This window comes from Engystomops pustulosus, chromosome 6, assembly GCF_040894005.1.
Source record: "Engystomops pustulosus chromosome 6, aEngPut4.maternal, whole genome shotgun sequence".
Taxonomy (NCBI): Eukaryota; Metazoa; Chordata; class Amphibia; order Anura; family Leptodactylidae; genus Engystomops; species Engystomops pustulosus.
In genome coordinates this window covers 93,903,955-93,924,274 of record NC_092416.1, presented here as the reverse complement: position 1 = coordinate 93,924,274, position 20,320 = coordinate 93,903,955, and the positions used below count along the sequence as shown (strand labels likewise).

The 20,320-nt window shown below is 41.8% G+C and overlaps 1 protein-coding gene across 1 annotated transcript in view; it reads left to right on the top strand.

Annotated features, from left to right (window-relative positions):
- The first annotated feature begins 1,844 nt into the window (after positions 1-1,844).
- The window catches only part of BCL3 (BCL3 transcription coactivator), a 47,639-nt gene continuing 29,163 nt past the window's right edge, over positions 1,845-20,320 (top strand). The window contains exons 1-2 of the mRNA XM_072110401.1: positions 1,845-2,801; positions 19,165-19,339. Of these exons, the coding sequence (XP_071966502.1) occupies positions 2,405-2,801; positions 19,165-19,339 (572 nt within the window). The 5' untranslated portion in view covers positions 1,845-2,404. The remainder of the gene's footprint in view (positions 2,802-19,164; positions 19,340-20,320) is intronic.

Here is a 20,320-nt window from a genome sequence, read left to right as displayed (position 1 = left end):
TGAGTCAGTGTTCCTAACCCCTCCTCTACAGCCAGTCATCTCCTTCCACATTACAACACTCCCCTCCCTCTCATGTAATGTAGAAATTCCAAAGAAACTCTTGTTTCCTGGAATGTCATCCCTGATTCAGCTAGTACAGGAAGATTTTTTTTTTACCTGTTTAACAAGGGTAACATAAGGGTATCTATATATATTTCCATGGATATCTAATGTCATTGTATTGGTCAAGTGAAACCTGAGGAAGGTCAGTCAGTTCCAGGTGCCATTATTGACGGTTGATACAGCTTGTGGGGGCATGAATGGTGGCCTTTGTAATCCTGTTATGTGGGCAATACTGCCAAATGCCCGATAACTATGATGTGACTTCCAGGAAGAAGGTACTAAAGTACCTTCCATTTCATGTTAGAGCAATGCTTTTATGGCAATATTCCAGACAACTTCATGGAGAATTGTTACACAATCTCACAATATTATCTGAGAGGAACGCTTTGTGGAATTAAACATTATATTACTCACTGCATAAATACTGTAGCAATTGCACAACATGGTGTTATTTGGGCAGAAGCTTTGTAAAACAGTGTTGTGTCATGTATGCAATTGCATAAATAGAAATTCCATAAAGAACTATACTATACTATACCAGTTAAACTTGTTACAGATGGAGCCCTATCCACATTAGGAAATTCAACAAATAGCAACTAACATTAACATAATATTTACATAATATGACATTAAGATAATAGAAACTAACATTACTATCTACAGTAGACTGAATGGTAAATGTGATTTTAGGCAATTTCATAAGCAATTGCTCCTTCATTGAGTTAATTACCAGTAGCAAGCATCTTATATTAACCCTTTAATGCTGCAGACAATGGGGCACATTTACTAAGGGTCAGAACAGTGTATTTTCGTCGGGTTTCCCGACTTTTTACCGTTTTGCCCTGAATTGCCCTGGGTTTTTGGCGCACACGATCGGATTGTGGTGCAACGGCGCCGGCTTGCATGCGACACAAATCGGAGGGCGTGGCTGCCGGACAACCCGACTGATTCGGACAAACCGCGATATTTAAAAACGAAATTGTGTTGCAAGATCAGCCCTCACATGCACCGGGAAGAAGAAAGTGAACTCCGGTGGACCTCAACGGGGGAAGCGACACATGCAGGAAATTGGACTACGATCTAAGTGAAATGTGGCAGACCCGAATCCTCGTCGGACAACGCACCTAGGGATCGTGACAGGACCAGGTAAGTAAATGTGCCCCATTATGTCATGTAATTCTCACTGTTGTTACAGGTTCTAGCTGCAAGTTGGGCAGTAGACAATCGACTTTAATAAGGGGGAGTATAGCATTGGGGAATAACATTTTAAACGTATTACTTTTATATCTTTTAAAAGGTGATTAATCCATTTCTTTACGCCAAACTGTCTGTGTCACTAGAAAAACCTCCTTCTATTTGTCTATTTATAACTACCGTATGTAGAAAATGGATCAAGAAGTAATTGTTCTAATTCCATGAAATGTGGATGTGAAGTAGTATGAGAGGTATGGGGAAGTATGAAGGAGTGAATGGAGAAACGTGCATGATTTCATGTAAAAGTTTTATTCACAATGGGGGAAGGGAATCACAGCTGCTCTGTAGAGTAACTTTAAGAGTTAATAAAGATGTGATGTGCTGCAAGCCATACACCATAATACAGAGCAATGTACAACATAACAAGTATTTCTGTCTCATTTTATATGAGGATGCCCCCCTTCACCTCTCTCCTTCCTGGTTTCCTTTTCACATAGGGGAGGAGCCCTTCAGGGAACAGGGTGAGAAAGCACCTGGGTGTGTTATATGTCTGCGGGGAAGTCCCTATCTCATTGCTGTTTCCTACACAGACTGACAGTCTCAAGACTTCTTGAGAGGACACCAGGGGAGTGTGTGAGGTTAAAGGAAAGAGTAGGGAAGAGAAGGGAAAAAAGAAGGGGAAACGTCTGAACTTCTAGACGTTCAGAAGTGTAAAAGGGAAGCAACCAAAATAAGTGCATTGACCCAGGTTAGTGCAGCTAGATTCATATACAGAAGAGAAAACATATATCAAAGGAGAGGTACGTAATGCCTGCCCATACCTCAAGGAAAGATGGGAAGTAGCAGAGAGAAACCACTGAAAGTGAAGCAGATGGACAGTCAAAAGGGCAGAAGCACAAGCTGACAACACTGACTGCAGCAGTCTCCATAGATACAATGGATGGCCAAGGTGGAAATTGCCCTTAATAAATAAGGGGAGGGAGAAGAGAGATAAGAGAAGGGGGAGAACAGGGGAGGAGAACACTTGAGAGAGAGAAGAAATTGCTACTTTGTGTCCTACCTACAGCTGAATACTCATTATTGGCATCACTACATGGATTGACATCCCATGGACAACAATCTTAGTAATTCTACAGGAGGCATGGACATCTCAGTATCACCTCTGGACCTCAGCATCAGGAAGACTATAGACATGATGGATGTCATCCCAAAATGCTCAGTGGGATTTCACACAAGAGGACCATTGAGAGGACTGGAGCCACTAAAAGAGGTGAAGCTTGAGATTACAGAGCAATCAAGTGATTGTACAAATAGACTGTGTGAGGAACCTGGACTATACAGAGATCAAACCAGTTTACCCTTGAGAAAGAGAAAATTTCTACCATCACCAAAAGAGGAAACTACAAGAGTAAAATGTGCCAATGACTGCTCAGATTGGGACAGAAAATTCTACAGCCCCTCATATTTGCCAGTTGCCTTATCCCCATTATCGGCGTGCTATGCAGGTGGGTATCTTTAGCAGAGAGGAAAGGAAACATTGTAAATTACAGATGTGGCTTAGCTGAGTCATTTTACATTGTTATTTATATTACAATCATCTTTTTACCTTAAAATATGAGACTGCTACATCTTATACTGTATGACTATCTTCATATATATTTGAAATAGCAGTATATTCACTGTCCTTTAGGTCTGTAATTACAGAGCTAAAATCAATTCTTAGGTCATTGTGCTCTGCTGATCATATACTCTACAATTTGTCTGCATCTAAGGTTGATATTTTTTTATTAGAAATTTAGAATAATTAAGTTACATTGCATCATTGGATGGATGCTTGCCCTCCTTGCTTACAATGGTATGTTCACAAACAGCAGATTGTTACAAAGTTTGCATGATTGACAGATACATGTATCTGAATAAGGCTCAAACATTATTGTAACACATTTGCCTTTTTTGACTCCCCTGACTCTGTGTATTCCTACCCAGTGGATCTGCTGCTGGCCTTGGATCAAAACATTTGTATTCAATGTTGCATATGTATTTCAAGCATATACCCATATTAAACATTTTATGGCATATCTGTAGGTTATGTCATACATGCCAGGTATTCGCAACTACTGGACTCCAATCTCTTTTGAAAATAGAGTGGGGGCTTCACATATGCGTTTTTCTGTAGCAGTTTATAAGAGACCTACAATGTTCAAATAGAATATCATGAGCCCCCAATAAATCCCATAAATGTCATAAATGTCCAAGGTTGATGTAAAGCCTTACAACTATGGTAATAGAAAGAGTATTCACACAAGTCCAGCATATATAGCAGTGTCCAACCTTTTAGAGCCTGAGTGCCCAAACTTCAACCAAAAGCCACTTATTTCTTGCAAAGTGCCAGCACAGAAATTTAAGCAGCAATGTATTTCTCCTTGTTCTTTGACAACTTTCAATCGTTCAGCCTCCTAAGGAGACCAACCCAGTTGAAAGGAGGGCAAATACGTCTATCATTGTAGGAAGATTCTGCAGGAAGATTCTTTGAGTCCTGTCTGGTAAACATCATTCTGGGGTGATGGCCTGGGTGCCCACAGAAAGGGCTCATAGTGCCGCTTCTGGCACCCGTGCCATAGGTTCGCCACCACTGATATATAGTATTTTTCAAATGTGAGTACAGCACACACATTTTTCATAATATTTTATTATACCTTTTTTTATGGAGCAACAAGATATGACATGAAAATGGCCAAATTGTACCCAAACTGTCAATAATTTGTGTGGCCAGTAGTGGATTATAACATAGGTGGTTTGGACAGTAGCATGGGGCCAAAGCCTTCTTGAGTGCCCATGGCCACCCAAAACACCACCAAATTTTATACTGAAAGGACCATCGCCCACAAAATTCTGGTATATTTCTGTTCATGCTCTCAATACACATTTACACAAGAGCCATTTCAGGACCTTTGAAACTATAATATTCATACAGCCCAGGGCCCATGGCAGTCTTAGTCTGCCCTTTTTGTGTGTGGAATTATTTTCCAGCAGTGCCTTAACTCTATGGGCATGGAGCTCACTAAACCTTCACAGGTTACCAATGGAATCCACTTCTTCTCCTTGTGCTCAATTAACCATTTTGTCTCCCTGTTGTAATGTGATAAGTGTTATAAAATCATCATGGAGGAGTGAAAAAGGATACCAGTGACAAATTGTGAAGTTCTAGTGACCTCCATGCCCAAAATAGGTATGGCATTGCTGGAAAATAATGCTGGCCGCACAAGATTTTGATACTTTGGGCACAGTTTGTCCATTTTCACTTAAGGTTTTACTCACTTCTTTAAGTTATACAAGCTGTAAACTGACTACACCTTAAGTAGGGGACCACCTGTACTTTACAATGTATCAATGTGTAATATCTTCAGTGTTGTCCAATAAAAAAATATAATTATATACCTTATATACTCGAGTATAAGCCTAGTTTTTCAGCACAAAAAATGTGCTGAAAAACCCAAACTCGGCTTATACTTGAGTCAAAAAAATAAATATATCTAAACTCACCTTTCCGGCGACCCCTGTATATCTTCTGTGCGATCTGTCCGGCAGTGGCGGCAGGCTATATACACTGGGGCAGGGGCTGGCAGGCTATATACACTGGGACAGGGGCTGGCAGGCTATATACACTGGGACAGGGGCTGGCAGGCTATATACACTGGGGCAGGGGTTGGCAGGCTATATACACTGGGGCAGGGTCTGGCAGGCTATATACACTGGGGCAGGGTCTGGCAGGCTATATACACTGGGGCAGGGTCTGGCAGGCTATATACACTGGGGCAGGGTCTGGCAGGCTATATACACTGGGGCAGGCTTATACTCGAGTCAATAGGTTTTCCCAGTATTTTGTGGTAAAATTAGGGGCCTCGGCTTATACTCGAGTCGGTTTATACTCGAGTATATATACGGTATTTCCAAAAAATATGAGGGGTTTACTGACTGTCAAGTACATCGGTAGGCAGCAAGGGGAGAATGGAGAGAGCTTGCGGGCTGCATGGGTGTTTGCTGCAATATGCAGTGTTTTCTACCACCTTCTATCGGTGCTGGCACCAATCGCAAGTGTTAACCCACTAAATGCCTCCGGGTGTTGGGCTCCACCATACTTGCTCTGATCATTGCTCCTCATGATGTCATTGGGGAGCATCGATCTGTTAACATGACAGCTTGGAGTCTACATAAGACTCAAGGACCTATCATTTATGAAGACCTGTAACAATGTACTGGTGGCACATTATTACCGATGCATAAATGTTTGGTAGTGTTCAAACATTTCCATGCCTCGAGTTAATTATTTCCTATGCAGTTTCATAATTCATATTGATTATTTTTATCTGCATACATGGAGCTTATGCTGCATGAGCTGTAAATGTAATAATTAATCTGTCACTATAGCGATCAGAATCAATGCATTTCACTGTGTGTCATGTGATTCCATAGCTTCCCATTTTATGAATAGTTTTACTATATGAACCCTAAATAATTCCTCAAGATAATGGGGCTCATTTACTAAGGGCTCCGCGGCCGCACTTTTGTCGGGTTTCCCGAATTTTTCCGCACGCGATTGGATTTTGTCGCATCGGCGCCGGCTTTCCTGCAACAGAAATGGGGTAAGTGGCCGTCAGACAACCCGACGGATTCGGAAAAACCGTGGAATTTAAAAAACAAAAAGTTTAAGCACTCACATGCACCGAGAAGAAGAAGGTGAACTCCGGTGGACCTCGTCGCAGCAGCGACACCTGGTGGATATCGGGCGTGTGACCTTAGTGAGTCCCGGCAGAACCAGAATCCTCGCCAGAGAACGCCGCGTTGGATCGCGACTGGACCAGGTAAGTAAATGAGCCCCAATGTATGGGGTATCTGGTGAACTGAACAGACTGGGGGAATACATACTTATCCCCCAAGCTATGACCATACCCAGCACTTTCTTAGGTGACAAACTCAGTTAACCCCAGAAATCCTTAAACTAAACACATATGTAAATAAAACCAAGGCTCATGTTGGGTGGTTGAAAACCGGTCACAGCATTTATTAACGTAATATGTGTCTATAACACTTATCAAAAAAACTGTAACTCTTCAATGATATGAACTGGTATCATAATCTCTCCATCACATGAAAATCGGCCTGGGACTGCACTTTGCCCATCTGGACTCCCAGATAACCCAAATAAGCCAGCCAGATGATCAAAGAAGCATTCTCTCATCTCCATTTTTCTCCACCATCAGTAGCTATGACCACAACCCAACAAGAACAGAGCCTGCTGGACCTCATCCTACAATCCGGACAAGAAAATGTCCAAGACAACGGGGCAGATTTATCAAGTCTCTGAAAGTCAGAATATTTCTAGTTGCCCATGGCAACCAATCACAGCTCCCCTTTAAAATATTCATGAGCACTAGTAAAATGAAACCTGAGCTGTGATTGGTTGCCATGGGCAAATGGAAATATTCTGACTCTCAGACACTTGATAAATCTGCCCCGAACATACATCCTGTTGCAACAAACCACCCTGTTTTAAAGCGAAGGGAGGAACCAACTCACCTACCCAGAAAGCCCCAAAAAATGCTAGGCTAAAAGCTAGTGAAAATAATAAAGCCTTGGTGGGTGAGGAACAAACTAGCGTAGCGACCTGTATAAGGTAACATAACAAGACAAAGGACACCGGTTGTGGGTCATGCTCCCGACACCAACCCTTAAGGGCCTGTCATATGAGAAAAGACTTTGTCACAACAGAAAAGCCATATAGCTGTAAAAAAAGCGACCCCAGCTAATCTGCACTGCACAACCGACCACGAAACACAAGAGTTCCATAGTGAAAACAAATACCTGTGGGTAACTTCAATCCTGTTGGAAAGACAATGTAAAACATCCCTCCCACCAGACATCGACATCCAGGCATCCTTTGCCTCACCATACTGCTGTCAAGTAGAGATGACAATAGCCATCAACCGTGGAACAGATCCCATAGGAAATCTGGGCAAGCTTGACCCTCTGGCGCCGCCGATGGTTGGTGCTGATGATATATCTGGAATTTAAAAGGGGACAATGGATCAGCAACAAAATTCTCAACCCCAGGGCACAGAAGTAAATATTGAACTGGAGGCAACAGAGAACAAGATGATGCAACAGGGACAAAACAGGCAAAGAAGAGGATGTTTGTTTTTCAATGCATTAAACAACCCCAAATTATCCGTCCAAATACAAAATTATCTGTCTGAGAAAAATGATCCCCAAATTTCCACAGCCACCACTATCGAAACAGCATCAGGTTGCGAGTATGGCCCGCCTCAACCCACGACATCTCCCAAGGAGCAGCGCACCACTCATGACCAAAAACAACCCCAAACCAGGGCTACTCGCAGCGTCCGTGAACACCAACAAATCAGAATTCCCACTCTGATTGCTGCTGGCAAGTCTTCTCGTTGTATAATGACAGAAATTGCTGCCATATGTGACATCCAAGTCCATTTCATTACCAAGGAGGGAGATAACCGTTGTAGTGCCTCCGTCTTTTCTGCAGAAAGCGGGACCCTGAAACGCTGCTCAAAAAACTGAAACGTACCCAGCAACCGAGAACAAACTGTGTTCTTGGCCAGCCCCACAGAAATAAAATCATCCAAGTATTGAATGACAGAACAAAAAACAAAAACATCTCTAAATAACAACAGGATATAGAACACCCCATTGGCAGGCACGTATCGGAATAGAACTGGTCATCCACCCAATAACCCAGAGTGTGATAATAATCTGGGTGCACAGGCAACAGACAGAAAGCTGACTTTATTTCCCACTTTGCCATGAGGGCATCCTGCCCTGGCTTACAGAAGAGGTAAACCACCCTATCAAAAGACACACAGGAGACCGAAGCCTCCTCAGTGTAAATGCCATCAATCACTGGCATGCCTTTCGGAAAGGACAAGTGGTGGATGAGACGAAACTTCTCAGATTCTTTTTTGGGCACCACGCCCAATGGGGACCCTCGCAAGTTAGCAAATGGCGGTTTGCAAAAGGGGCCCTCAATCCAACCCAGAGCAACTTCCTTCTGGATCTTTTCCCTCAAAACCTCAAGGTGTTCCCTAAGAGACTTTAAATTCCTGGCAAAAAAACTCCTCTCTGTACTCAAAGGGGATAAAAAAACCTGCAACTAAAACATCCCATGCCAGGATACGGTCGAGCCACAGTGCCATCTCAATGTCTTTTTGCTAAGGGAAGGGTTGGGACCTGACACCATGGAGTACATTTACTTACCCGGTCCTGCTGCGATCCCCGATCCGGACCGTCCGACGAGGATGAAGTCAGGATGAACCCGACAAAAATGCAGTCCGCGGACCCTTAGAAAATGAGCCCCCATGTTTTTGATGTGGTTGGAGACACCAGACGACCGCATGGGCCCCTCCACAGGAAGAGCACTTGTGCTTGTATTTACACAAGCCATAGAAACAACAGTGCCCATCTCTGTATAGCCAACAAGTGCCGTGGCCACCGATCCCTGAGCAGCGGATGCCAAGGACTAAGGGCTAAAAAGTGGCTTCTGGGACAGCATTGACCGCAGCCACACATGAGCTTTAACACCCCATCTCAGACTGCATGGATGTCTTCTAAAATCCTGGTTGTATCTTCACCAGGTGCTACCACCATGAGTTTTATAAGGCGAGTAAATGACACCATGATACAGAAACAACTTGGGACAGCGCTCTGGGTGTTTCTGACCCATGGCATTACCTAAAATCGATTATTAATTGTTTTCGCCACTTACAGCTTCCTGTCCTGAGGGCGGGCTGTAGCTACCACACGTTCACAGTAAATGGTATATTGATCAATCAACACCAGCGACCAGATGTCAACATAACAATTGGCCCAAATATTTTCTTTAAGCTCAACGTCCAAATGGGCACCGAGCGAACTCACGCTACAATAAACTGAGTCCTGTATCCCAGCCAGGGGGGGGCTGGCAGGAGAGGGGAGAGTGACGGAGGAGGATAACGTTCCAACAATGCTTTAATGGATGTAACAAGATCACAACCCACTGAAGAACCCTCCCCAAGCCCCAGCATATTGGCACCTTAAGGGACCGCGGGAGACACATTTGGTACTGCTGGAACCAGGCTGGCTGCCCTGGATGACCCACTGCAGTCCCGCTGATGCCATGCCCAGCAACGTGGATCAGGCCTTGCCAAAGGGGTTAGGAAGCAGTGGGTAGGGGTGGGTAGAGACCCCTTGGGGAAATATAGGGCCTGGGGAGAAACAAATGCTGCAGCAGAAACAACTACAGGCTGCACTACAGCTGCAGCCTTACCTCAGTCAGAACCCGCCACATATGGCATGGCCAGGGCTGCAGGGGGTTTAGCCAAAGCGGGGGCCCCAAATCATCCTGAGAAAAAGGGGGAGTATGAGTGGAGGATCTTGATGAAACCGTGGCGCCCATTGTATATAAGGCGGACAAAGGAGCATGCGCTTCCTGGTTGTATAGATAACACATGATGCTGAGAACTTTATGTAATGTAAATGGAATGAATTTCCTAACAGGATATGAAATGGATTAATATTGGGAATTGTCGTCATTGAGTTTCAACAAGAAATAATGTCTTTAAATTTTATAGATACAGTCCAATGTTTATGCTAATTCAGGTCATTAAATCTGTAGTCAGGGTAACATTTCCAGCTGTAGTATGGCTGTGTGAATGCATCCTGAAAGTGCATCTCAGGTTCCTATTAAAGGGTGTTACCCAGCAGTTTTGACTATGTATAGCTGCTGATCTGTCTAACCTTACCTTGTGTGTGTTGTTAATAACAGCAGGACTGTGAAAAAATAAACTTTTAATCATCTTTTATTAAATTAGCAAATGAAACTGACAAGTTTTGGACAAATACAGTGGTGCTTCCAGCACTACTTTGGAGTTACAGCCTCTTTTAACTTTGGCTCATAGATCAAGGCACTGTGATTGTGGTACTCTTCTTATATATGTTATGCATGCCTCCTTCCTTCTAAATTCAACTAGATATTCTAATGAGCCTGAAGGGTTCTGGAAACTGACACGTTTTGGACAAATATAGTCGTGCTTCCTGCACTACTTTGAAGTTACAGCTTCCTTTAACTTTGACCATAGCTCCCAACCGTCCTGATTTTGCCAGGAAAGTCCCGTTTTTCTTACCACTGCCCCGCGTCACGGGCAGCTATGAGATTGTCACGGATTTTCCCCCCAGGTCCCGCTGTGTCCTCATAGTAAATACTTTGAAAGCCTGAACTCACAGTACAGAATGGCTTCTACAGACTTCGGGAGGGAATCCTTTTCAGAGAAGTGTCGGTCTTAGCGGAGAGCAGGGACCACGTCATCAGCTTCAGATCAGCATCTGTCCATATATGGTCACTGCATCTCCTAGGGTTCCCCAGAGCAGACATCGGGCAGGGAATCCTTTTCAGAGAAGTGTCGGCTTAGCGGAGAGAGCAGGGACCATGTCATCAGGTTCAGATCAGTATCTGCCCATATATGGTCTCCAGGGCTTCCCCAGACACAAGATCTTTATTTAATTAAATTAAATAAAGTTTTGCCCAGGCTGAGATTCGAACCTGGGACCCTCTGCACTGTAGACAAGAGCCTTAACTAACTGAGCTATAAGCCCAGTAATACAAGCACTAAGGGGCTCTGGAAACAGCCACCAGACCCTGGCAGGCTCATTAGCATAATTATGAATGTTGAGTTTTAGAAGGAAGGAGTCCATGGATAACAAATAAAAGAAGATTACCATAGTAATGCCTGGGTCTATGTATAAGTGTCCCTGGTTTATCATGCTTGATTTTGATGGTAGATTACTGATTGCTGAGGGGAGGCTGCTAGACATTTAATTACTGAGAGGAGTCCGCTGGGCATTTCATTACTGAAGGGTGGCTTGAGGACATTTAAGTAGTAAGGGGAAGCTATTGGGCATCTCATTACTTACTGGAAGCTGCTGGGAATTTCATTACTGAGTGGAGTCTGCTGATAATTTCATTACTGAGGGGAGGCAGTTGGAGGTTGCTTGACATTTCATTACGGATGAAGGCTGCTAGACATTTAATTAAGAAGAGGAGACGGTTGGACGTAAATTAAGAGGAGGCTGCTGGACACTTAAAGAGGTATTCTCGTCTGGGCATTCACATTCAGTTTCATTAATCTGCAATATGTATACATTTCTTCAATTGGATGTTATTAAAAAAATGTTCCTGTGTGAAGATAATTTAATAATTATAATAATAATAATTCCTTTATTTATATAGCGCACACAGATTACGCAGCGCTGCACAAAGCTTGGCAAATCGGTCTATTTCTCATAAATATAGCTTCCTCAGTTACAGCCACCCCACATTCTGGCAGCGGTGGCCAGATATGCGCTATTGAGTCCTGCCTGACCTCTTCGATTCTGCAATCATTACCACAGGACGGCTGTGGGACATACAGTAAATCCCGACACTGTATATATAAAAACCTTTTGTTTCTTTGTGCAATCATTTCAGCAGAGGTGGCCGTATCCAAGGACACAGTCTTGTTTCTAAGGGATGATATGACTACATTTATAAGAAATTATCTTCACACAGGAACATTTTTTTTTATAACATCTAATTGAAGAAATGTTTATATATGGCAGATTAATGAAACTGAATGTGAATGCTCAGACGAGAATACCCTTTTAACTACTGAGGGGAGGCTTCCAGGCATGTCATTACTGTCTGACCGGAGCTCCTTTTATGTCTTCTTGTATATCCTTTAGCGAACTAGCGAGACTGGCGTCCGCATGGTGGATTTTATATGCGCATTTTTTACTTTTCCTTTGTGAGTATGTTTTATCTGAATAAATTTTAATCTGTTTGAACATACTGCACTATTGCTGCTTAAATCTTTTCTGTAGTAGCCCTACATTTATTGAGTGGTTACAAGATATAAGAAAACGCAGCTGGACTGTCTGAACAGTGGTCTATCCAAATATCGCTTGTGTGGAAATACACTAGAAAAGTTTCCAAGAGGGAAAGTGGAATGAAATTGTGGAATCGCTAAAGGATATACAAGAAGACATGAAAGGAGCTTCGGTCAGACTGTTTTTATTTTTACTATTTGTTGGACGTGGGATCGATCCGTGACTGTGAGGTAGCTCCCAAAAGGGTTAAGTGTGCAACTCAGAATACTTTGATTCATGTCATTACTGAGTGGAATCAAATCATAAATCACTGTAATGCATTGCCCAAATTCCTGTAAATATGTTTTGGATGCCATGCTAATTTGAAATAAAGGCTTGAATTCTTCTATTGAGCCGGATCTCCACTTTTTCCATTGATGCTACACCGCACAGCAAGGTGTTTTACGTGTCTTGGAGCTAAATTGACCTCAATAAAGTTAGGGGTAAGCTGGATCTCTCCCTCTGATTGCAATTTGATGTCATTACTGAGTGGAGCCTGCTGGACATTTCATTACTGAGTGGAGGCTACTGGGCATGTTCTTAGTAAAGAGAGGTTGAAATTATCTGTTTTATTTTGTTATTATGTCCTGTACTTAAAATCATAAATCGCATCTAAATTTGCCAGGTAGCCTCGGCCAAGTGAGGAGTATTTTAGTACCAAATTTTATTTCTTTGTACTTCGTTTATTACTTTTGTACATGGTTGAATATTGGGGTCAATGTACCATATCTTGTGTGCCAGTTTTATGGCATACAAATCATGAACAATTATTGGCACATTACATGGAATTTGCAACTTTTTGGCCGTTTTGTGCCATAGATGCCACATTTTTAAAAACATGGGCACAGCAGGAGACCAGGTCGACCAGGGCAAGGATTCCTTGGCCACTCAAATTTAATATAGCAAGTGCCGAAAAACTCTCACAGATTATAGCACAAATCTACATCAGGCCAGGTTATAGAAGAAATCTACATCAGACCAGTCTGGCATAGATCTAAATTTCGCTACAGGAATGGTGCACCACAAGAGGTCGTAACCTCTTGCTAATTCAGTTATGTTGTGGGCCAGTTCGACAATTATTAAGACTGAACCAGAACACATCAGTCTTAATATATCTACCCAATTGTTTGTGGAAAAATACTCCAGCATTTCTTGTGAAGTATAAAGGATTCCAGCATGGATCCAAGTGCACTGCCCATTTACTGTATTCATTATGTTCTGTACAGTAACCAGACATGTGTATATTGATAAGATTGCATGTGCAGACAAGTAATCATGCTGAATCTTAATTCACATTCATTAAAGTCTGGGAAAATATGGGAAGCCCAGAAAATTCAGGTGGTTTCCAAATCTGGTGGTATTCTTATGAGCTTCCCATAAAGCGCTGGGGATGCACATTGTAGGACAGTATGCTGTACGTAATATAACCATGTTTCCGCTTTTGTATTGCTAATTGTAACATATCATAATTATGTATATTGGAAGGATGCAACACTTGGATGCAGTACCTCTCACCTTTATACTATGCATTGCTTGCTGCACTTAGTTCATAGCTATTGCTCAAAAGGAGAAATAGGCCAACGGAAGGGTATTTGACACAAAAATGACCACAGTCTGCTATAGTGGGCAAGGAGAACTCCCCCCTTCCCATTGTTCAGAAATCTCCTCTGCTGCAGTGAAATGACAAACGGCAGAGGGGGAGAGGGTAGGGGGCAGTGTAATAGCCTGTGAAGCTTTAGCATACATGAATTTTGAATTAACTAGCATCATTTTAAAAGTTGATTTTGAAGGAAGGAGGCCATGTATAACAAATATTAGATTATCACAGTCTCTGTGACTAGGTGTCCCTTTATCATGCTTGATTTTGATGGTAGAATTCTTTTAAGTGTATCTTTGGAACCTTTATTGCCATTTGGCTAGCAGAGAACTGGTTTCTTTGCACACTTTCATTGTGGTGGTTACTGAGTTGTTCAGTTTAGTATTCGAATGTGTATATAAAGCAAATGTGAGTTGACCAGGGGAGCACCACCCCTTAGGTGACTTGAGAAAGTCACCTTTGGCGGCAGCGCTGCTGCTTGATAGAGGCTGCAACATTGTGGAACAGCACTGCTCCCCCCCTCCGTAAAATACTATCTGGTCGTGACCCAGGAACACCCGGTCCTGGGCCATGGCCAGTGGATTTGCATGTGAAAAAAACCCCACACAATATCTTCACCTTTTTCTCCCCGCTGCTCCGTCTTCTTTCCGGCCTCAGCACACAAATCATTATGCAGTATCACAGGGCGGTGACGTCTGTGTAGCGCTCGTGGGCCTGGAAGAAGACTGAGCCGTGAGTTGGGAACAAGTCGAAGGTGAGGATATCGTGGGGCCAGGCTTTAGACATTACATTAAAGGGGAGAGGGCGCTGCAGCCAACATTTCATTCCAGGGGGCTCTGCAGGGGACATAACATTAAAAGGAAGGGCTCTGCAGGGGACATAACATTAAAAGGAAGGGCTCTGCAGGGGATGTTACATTGAAGAGGAGGGCTCTGCAGGGGACATAACACTAAAAGGAAGGGCTCTGCAGGGGACATAACATTAAAGGGGAGGGCTCTGCAGGGGACATTCCATTAAAGGGGAGGGCTCTGCAGGGGACATTCCATTACAGGGGGACTCTGCAGGGAACATTTCATTAAAGGGGGATTCTGCTGTGGACATTAGATTCAAGGGGTCTCCACTGCGGACATTACATTCAAGGGGGTCTCCCCTTTAGACATTCCATTAAAGGGGGTCTCTGCAGTAGACATTACATTAAAGGGGAGCTCTGTGGTGGAGATTTTCTTAAAGGCGGCTCTGCTGAGGACATTACATTAAAGAGCAGTTGCTATATTTCCCTTCCTATGCTTATACTCCAGTCAATAAGTTTTTCCATTTTTCTTTTGGTATAATTAGGCACCTCGGCTTATACTTACACATATAGTATGCATAGTAGTAGGTATATACAGTATGTTTAGTAGTAGGTATATACAGTATGCATAGAAGTAGGTATATACATTATGTATAGTAGGTATATACAGTATGTATAGGTTTTTCCTCATAGTGAAAAAAAGACCAGGGGACATTATATATGTTTGGGCTATTATAGTGTCCCATTTTCTGAAGACCCTTCTTTTTAGATAAACAACAGAAAAAGGAACACTATCAGAGGAGTTACAGAAAAGGGGGCAGCTGCAAGAAAGGGGGCTTTTTGGACTGAGAGCTTCTAGAAATGGCACATTATATGGCAGGGAGCATGTGTCACCAGCTTCTCTAGCAATTCTGTGATCTGTAGTTTCCCCAATTCATTATTACCACTAAGCACAGTATATAACTCTTTGACCGTTCGGAGGGGGGGAGTCTTTCAATAATTTGCCTCAGGCAGCAGAGAAGCAGCACCCTGGAGGGGAAAACCAGCTAGAGCTTTAAGAAAGGCCAGTAAACTTTTAATGCTTTAACAATGTTATGTGAATCCAGCAGGGATATGCTGGAAAATCCCCTAAATGTTTCAAACAAAAACAAGTGCTCAATGTGAAAATACATGAATAGTTATAACAAAACAAAAGTGTAGTCCATGCATATGTAATTTATAGTGCCACTGCTCTGTTGCTTAAGTTGCCAAGCCAAAGATTACTGCATGACTCCCCACCTCCAGATTTTCCACCAGATATATTTTTTTTACCTATATAATATTCCCTCTATGTTTATATAGTGCCTCTACTAATGAAGTATGTATTAAAAATGATTTCCTCTTTATACATTAAGCCTCTCTAATCATTTAATATTTTAAAATAAATGTAAATTTTTATACATAGCATCTTATTATATCCTTATTAATAATAATAATAATAATAATTCTTTATTTATATAGTGCACACAGATTGCGCTGCACAAAGCATGTCAAATTGGTCCCTGACCCCATGGGGCTCACAATCTAAACAACCTAACAGTATGTTTCGGAGTGTGGGAGGGAACTGGAGGACCCGGTGGAAACCCACGCAAACACGGAGAGAACATACAAACTCTTTGCAGATGTTGACCAGGGTGGGATTCAAACCCAGGACCCCAGTGCTGCAAGGCAGAAGTGCTACTCACTCAGCCACCGTGCCGCCCTATTATTATTTATTTTTTAAAAAATTATTAGAAATTGATTCTTCGGGTCCACTCAACCTAATGTAGGTTTCTACACTTAATATTGAATTCATTAGCAATGTGCTTTGTTGGGATGTTAAAATAATTATTTCTGGTTTTCTGGCATTTCTGCAGTTGGCAGTGATTTGGTTAGGGATGTAAGTGTCAATGCTCAGCATAAACTTTCGAAGAAAATAGTGACAATGTGGGGGTCACTTCACCATACACAGAAGACAGATTTGAGTCACAGATTCATGATTTTTTTTGCTCTCATTCTTCATTAATCTGGTGCTCCCTGCACTTTTTGTGCACCTTTTTGTTTTTTTTGGTGCACCTTTAACATGGGGCGTGCAACACACAATTCTGTCCGACTTCCTATGATAAATGTGGCCCATGGTCCGACTGAGCACCAGATTGCACATTTCAGTGACGGATGTTGCGTCTCATCGAACACTTTTTAAATACATGTGCAAGCAGTTTACACCTAAAAGAACGTGCAAAGTCAGACAGAAAACTGGCGAAGAGGATTTAGTAAATCTGGGCCACAGTCTTTAAAGTGTAACCCTCATTCTGAACAAAAAAAAAACGAAAATACATAATTCTGCTACAGGTGCCCCTGGGAATTATTCCTAAAAGTATTTTGCCTCTCGGCCCTCATTTAGTACCTTTCTTGGCCCATAGCAACCATGGTTTCCAGCTCTCAAAAAAACTACAATCAACAAGATGGAGAGGCGGAGCCTGCCACCTGTCACCTCATCACAAGCGCCTGCTGCTGACCAATCACACCAGAGCTATCTTATATCTAATATTTATCTATCATTTATCTATCATTTATCTATCTATCTATCTATCTATCTATCTATACAAACAAGGCAAGATTCCTGAGCAGCACAGCTGAAGCAGTGAGTGCAGTAGCCGGTGTGATTCCTTGGCGGAGAATCCCAAATATATCAAAGTGAAGAGGCAGCACTCCAAGTAGTGTTGAAAGGGGGTGAACCTTTATTCCATGAACCGCGACGTTTCGGTGTGAGTTTACACCTTGCTATCTATCTATCTATCTATCTATCTATCTATCTATCTATCTATCTATCTATCTTTCTATCTGTCTTATATCTCCTATCTATATATCTATCTATCATCTACTCATATCTATCTATCTCCTATCTATCTCATATATATCTCCTATCTATCTATCTATCTATCTAGAAAAAGGAGAGTCCGAAGCAGCACAGATAAGCAAGGGTGCAGCAGCCGTAGGTCCCTTGGCCGGGGTCCGTCTAGTTAACTGTAGGAAAGAGGCAGCACTCCGAGGTACGTAGAAAAGGGTGAAGCTTTATTCCATGTGCAACGTTTCGGCGTTGAAACACGCCTTTTTCAAGCATGCTTGAAAAAGGCGTGTTTCAACGCCAAAACGTTACACATGGAATAAAGCTTCACCCTTTTCTACGTACCTCGGAGTGCTGCCTCTTTCCTACAGTTATCTATCTATCTATCTATCTGTCTGGCTTGACAAAGACTCTTAGGAGTCGAAACGTTGCTTCTGTACATGTATTTGTACTCTTAAAAACATGGAATAAAACACCATTTTTTCAACTTGACCATCTACGCCTTGGAGTGCTGCTTATCTTCTACTATCTATCTGTCTGTCTATCTTTCTATGTATCTATCTATGTAAAACTCCAGCACAGCACATGAGTTGACAGCTTGCAGAGTCTCTCCTGCCAATGACGGTTACACTTTAAGTCACAGGACTGATCTAATTTAGGCAGAACTGGGATCTAGTATCTCACAGGTGACATGTCTTCTTCTTCGGGTCCAGAACTACAAGACAATGACAAAAAACTGCAAAAACACTATAATAATTCCCTTAGGAGTTGCAAAAGTAAAAGCAGTTTGGTAACCCATCGCATCCATGCCCACTGATCACTACACTAGGGTTTTGTTTGTTATGTATCAGTGTCCATTTGCTTATTGTCATTTTCTCCTAATTAAATTTAGGTACACCCTCAATGCATTGGAGAGGGAATGTGACCACATTTTCATGTTCATTTGAAAATCCAAGCCAAAGTTCAAAGTATTTAATAGGTTGAGATCAATTTAAAGGGATTGTGCCATAACAGACATTAACTCCCAGTGTTGAATAGGGGATTAATGTCTCTTATAGTGCAATGTTTTTAAAAATGTACTAAACTTTCAATAAAATCTTTTAAATGTTTGTAATATATTTATTGAAGGAAATCTTACACCTCTACAAAGCTGCCTCTCCGCTCCTGCTGTATGATTCAAGAGTTGACTGTCTCTGGGAGGGGAGGGCCACAGAAGTGCTGTGGGGGAGTGCAGCCGAAGCACACAGGAGCCCCAGTAATGCCCCCAGAGCCCTTTATCCTAATTTACAGATAGATTAAAGAGAATCAGCCCGGTATTATCTTTGATAAAAACATGCCGGCATTAAACTGGTGGTGCTTTGTAGAAAGTTTGAAGTGATTGATTTCCTTTAAAGACATATGCTCTTTGTCCTTCTTTTATCCCTGGCTCAATAAACCAATGTTAGTTAACTTTCACACTGACGTGCTTCTCACCCCTCAGTCTTACTTATGCTTTTTAATAAAAGACATTTAATGTTCATTTTTTGTGGATATCTGTATGTTTGCTAATGGTAGGACTGACTAGGCTTCCATCCTTGTATAAACTTGTGTTCATTTTGGAAAATAAAGGCAGAAATGAAGCAATGACATTTTATATGCTTACTTTTGCAGGGTATACTACATGCATTCCTCCCACATTACCACTGTATGCAAGTCCTGGCCCTACAGTTTCAGAATCATCCCTCCTTAGACGTGTAACACCATATCACACACACCTTGTTCCTACAGAGACAGATCTGCAGACTGACCTTATTGCTGCTACCCAACCAGATGACGATGGAGACACGTAAGGGACACTAAAATCATTCTTCCCTCTCTGCTTTTTATCTGTATTTTTCCCACCTTTTTTTACCTATTTTTGTGTTGCATGAGGTACAGGCATCAGTAATTTTGTTAAAAGTCTGGTAGCAGTTATATAAATATTGGGGGAATTTTAACAATGTGTCGCACATTTGATCTGCTGCACCAGATTTATTACTGTGTCTGATGATGGAGGATAAATCTGAAATAGTTTGCAGTGTCCTGTTTCACATACAGACCACATTGTCCAGGATTGGACTTTAAGCATCATAGTTATATATGATGCAAGGAGTTCATTCCTCCCCGTTGGGGACAAAAGCATTATAAGAAAATTAATTTTTAAAGGATTATAAGGTTTTAGGTTTAATTATTCCCCAGGTTTAAAAAGCAAAATACATTTTAATGTGTCCAAAAATGCCAGAACAGCCCCAATAAAATTGTTTCCATCCCATGCAGTAAATTGTATAAAAAATTATTGTACCCAAGCCAATTTTTTGTTCACCCCTCCTCACTTAAAACATTATATAAAATGTAATCAAAAATTTTAATATAGCACATAATAAGAGCCATATTAGGTCACAGGAATGAAAAGCTCAAGTTTTCTATTTTTTTTTTAATTTAAGCGCAAAAAAACGGTGGCTGTAATCATATAGGGAATAATTTATCTTATCTCTGTTTTGGCTAGTTTTTTCCTGTCGTTTTTTTCTGTCAGCTTCTTTAGTAATTTATCAGTCTCACTTTTTCCTTGTGTTAAATCCTTTTTTTTTTTATAAGATCTCTTTCTGAGACATTTGTTACAAATTTTGCAAGTCACTTCTTTCCATTTTCTAAGTTTTCCTTAAGCATTGTTTAGTCTGGAGTTTTTTGTGAAAAATTTTTTGCTACATTTAGACAATTTGGAATGATAAATGTCATTTGCGACAATTAGCACTTCTGAAATCGAAGATAAATGTGTCTTACTGATGTA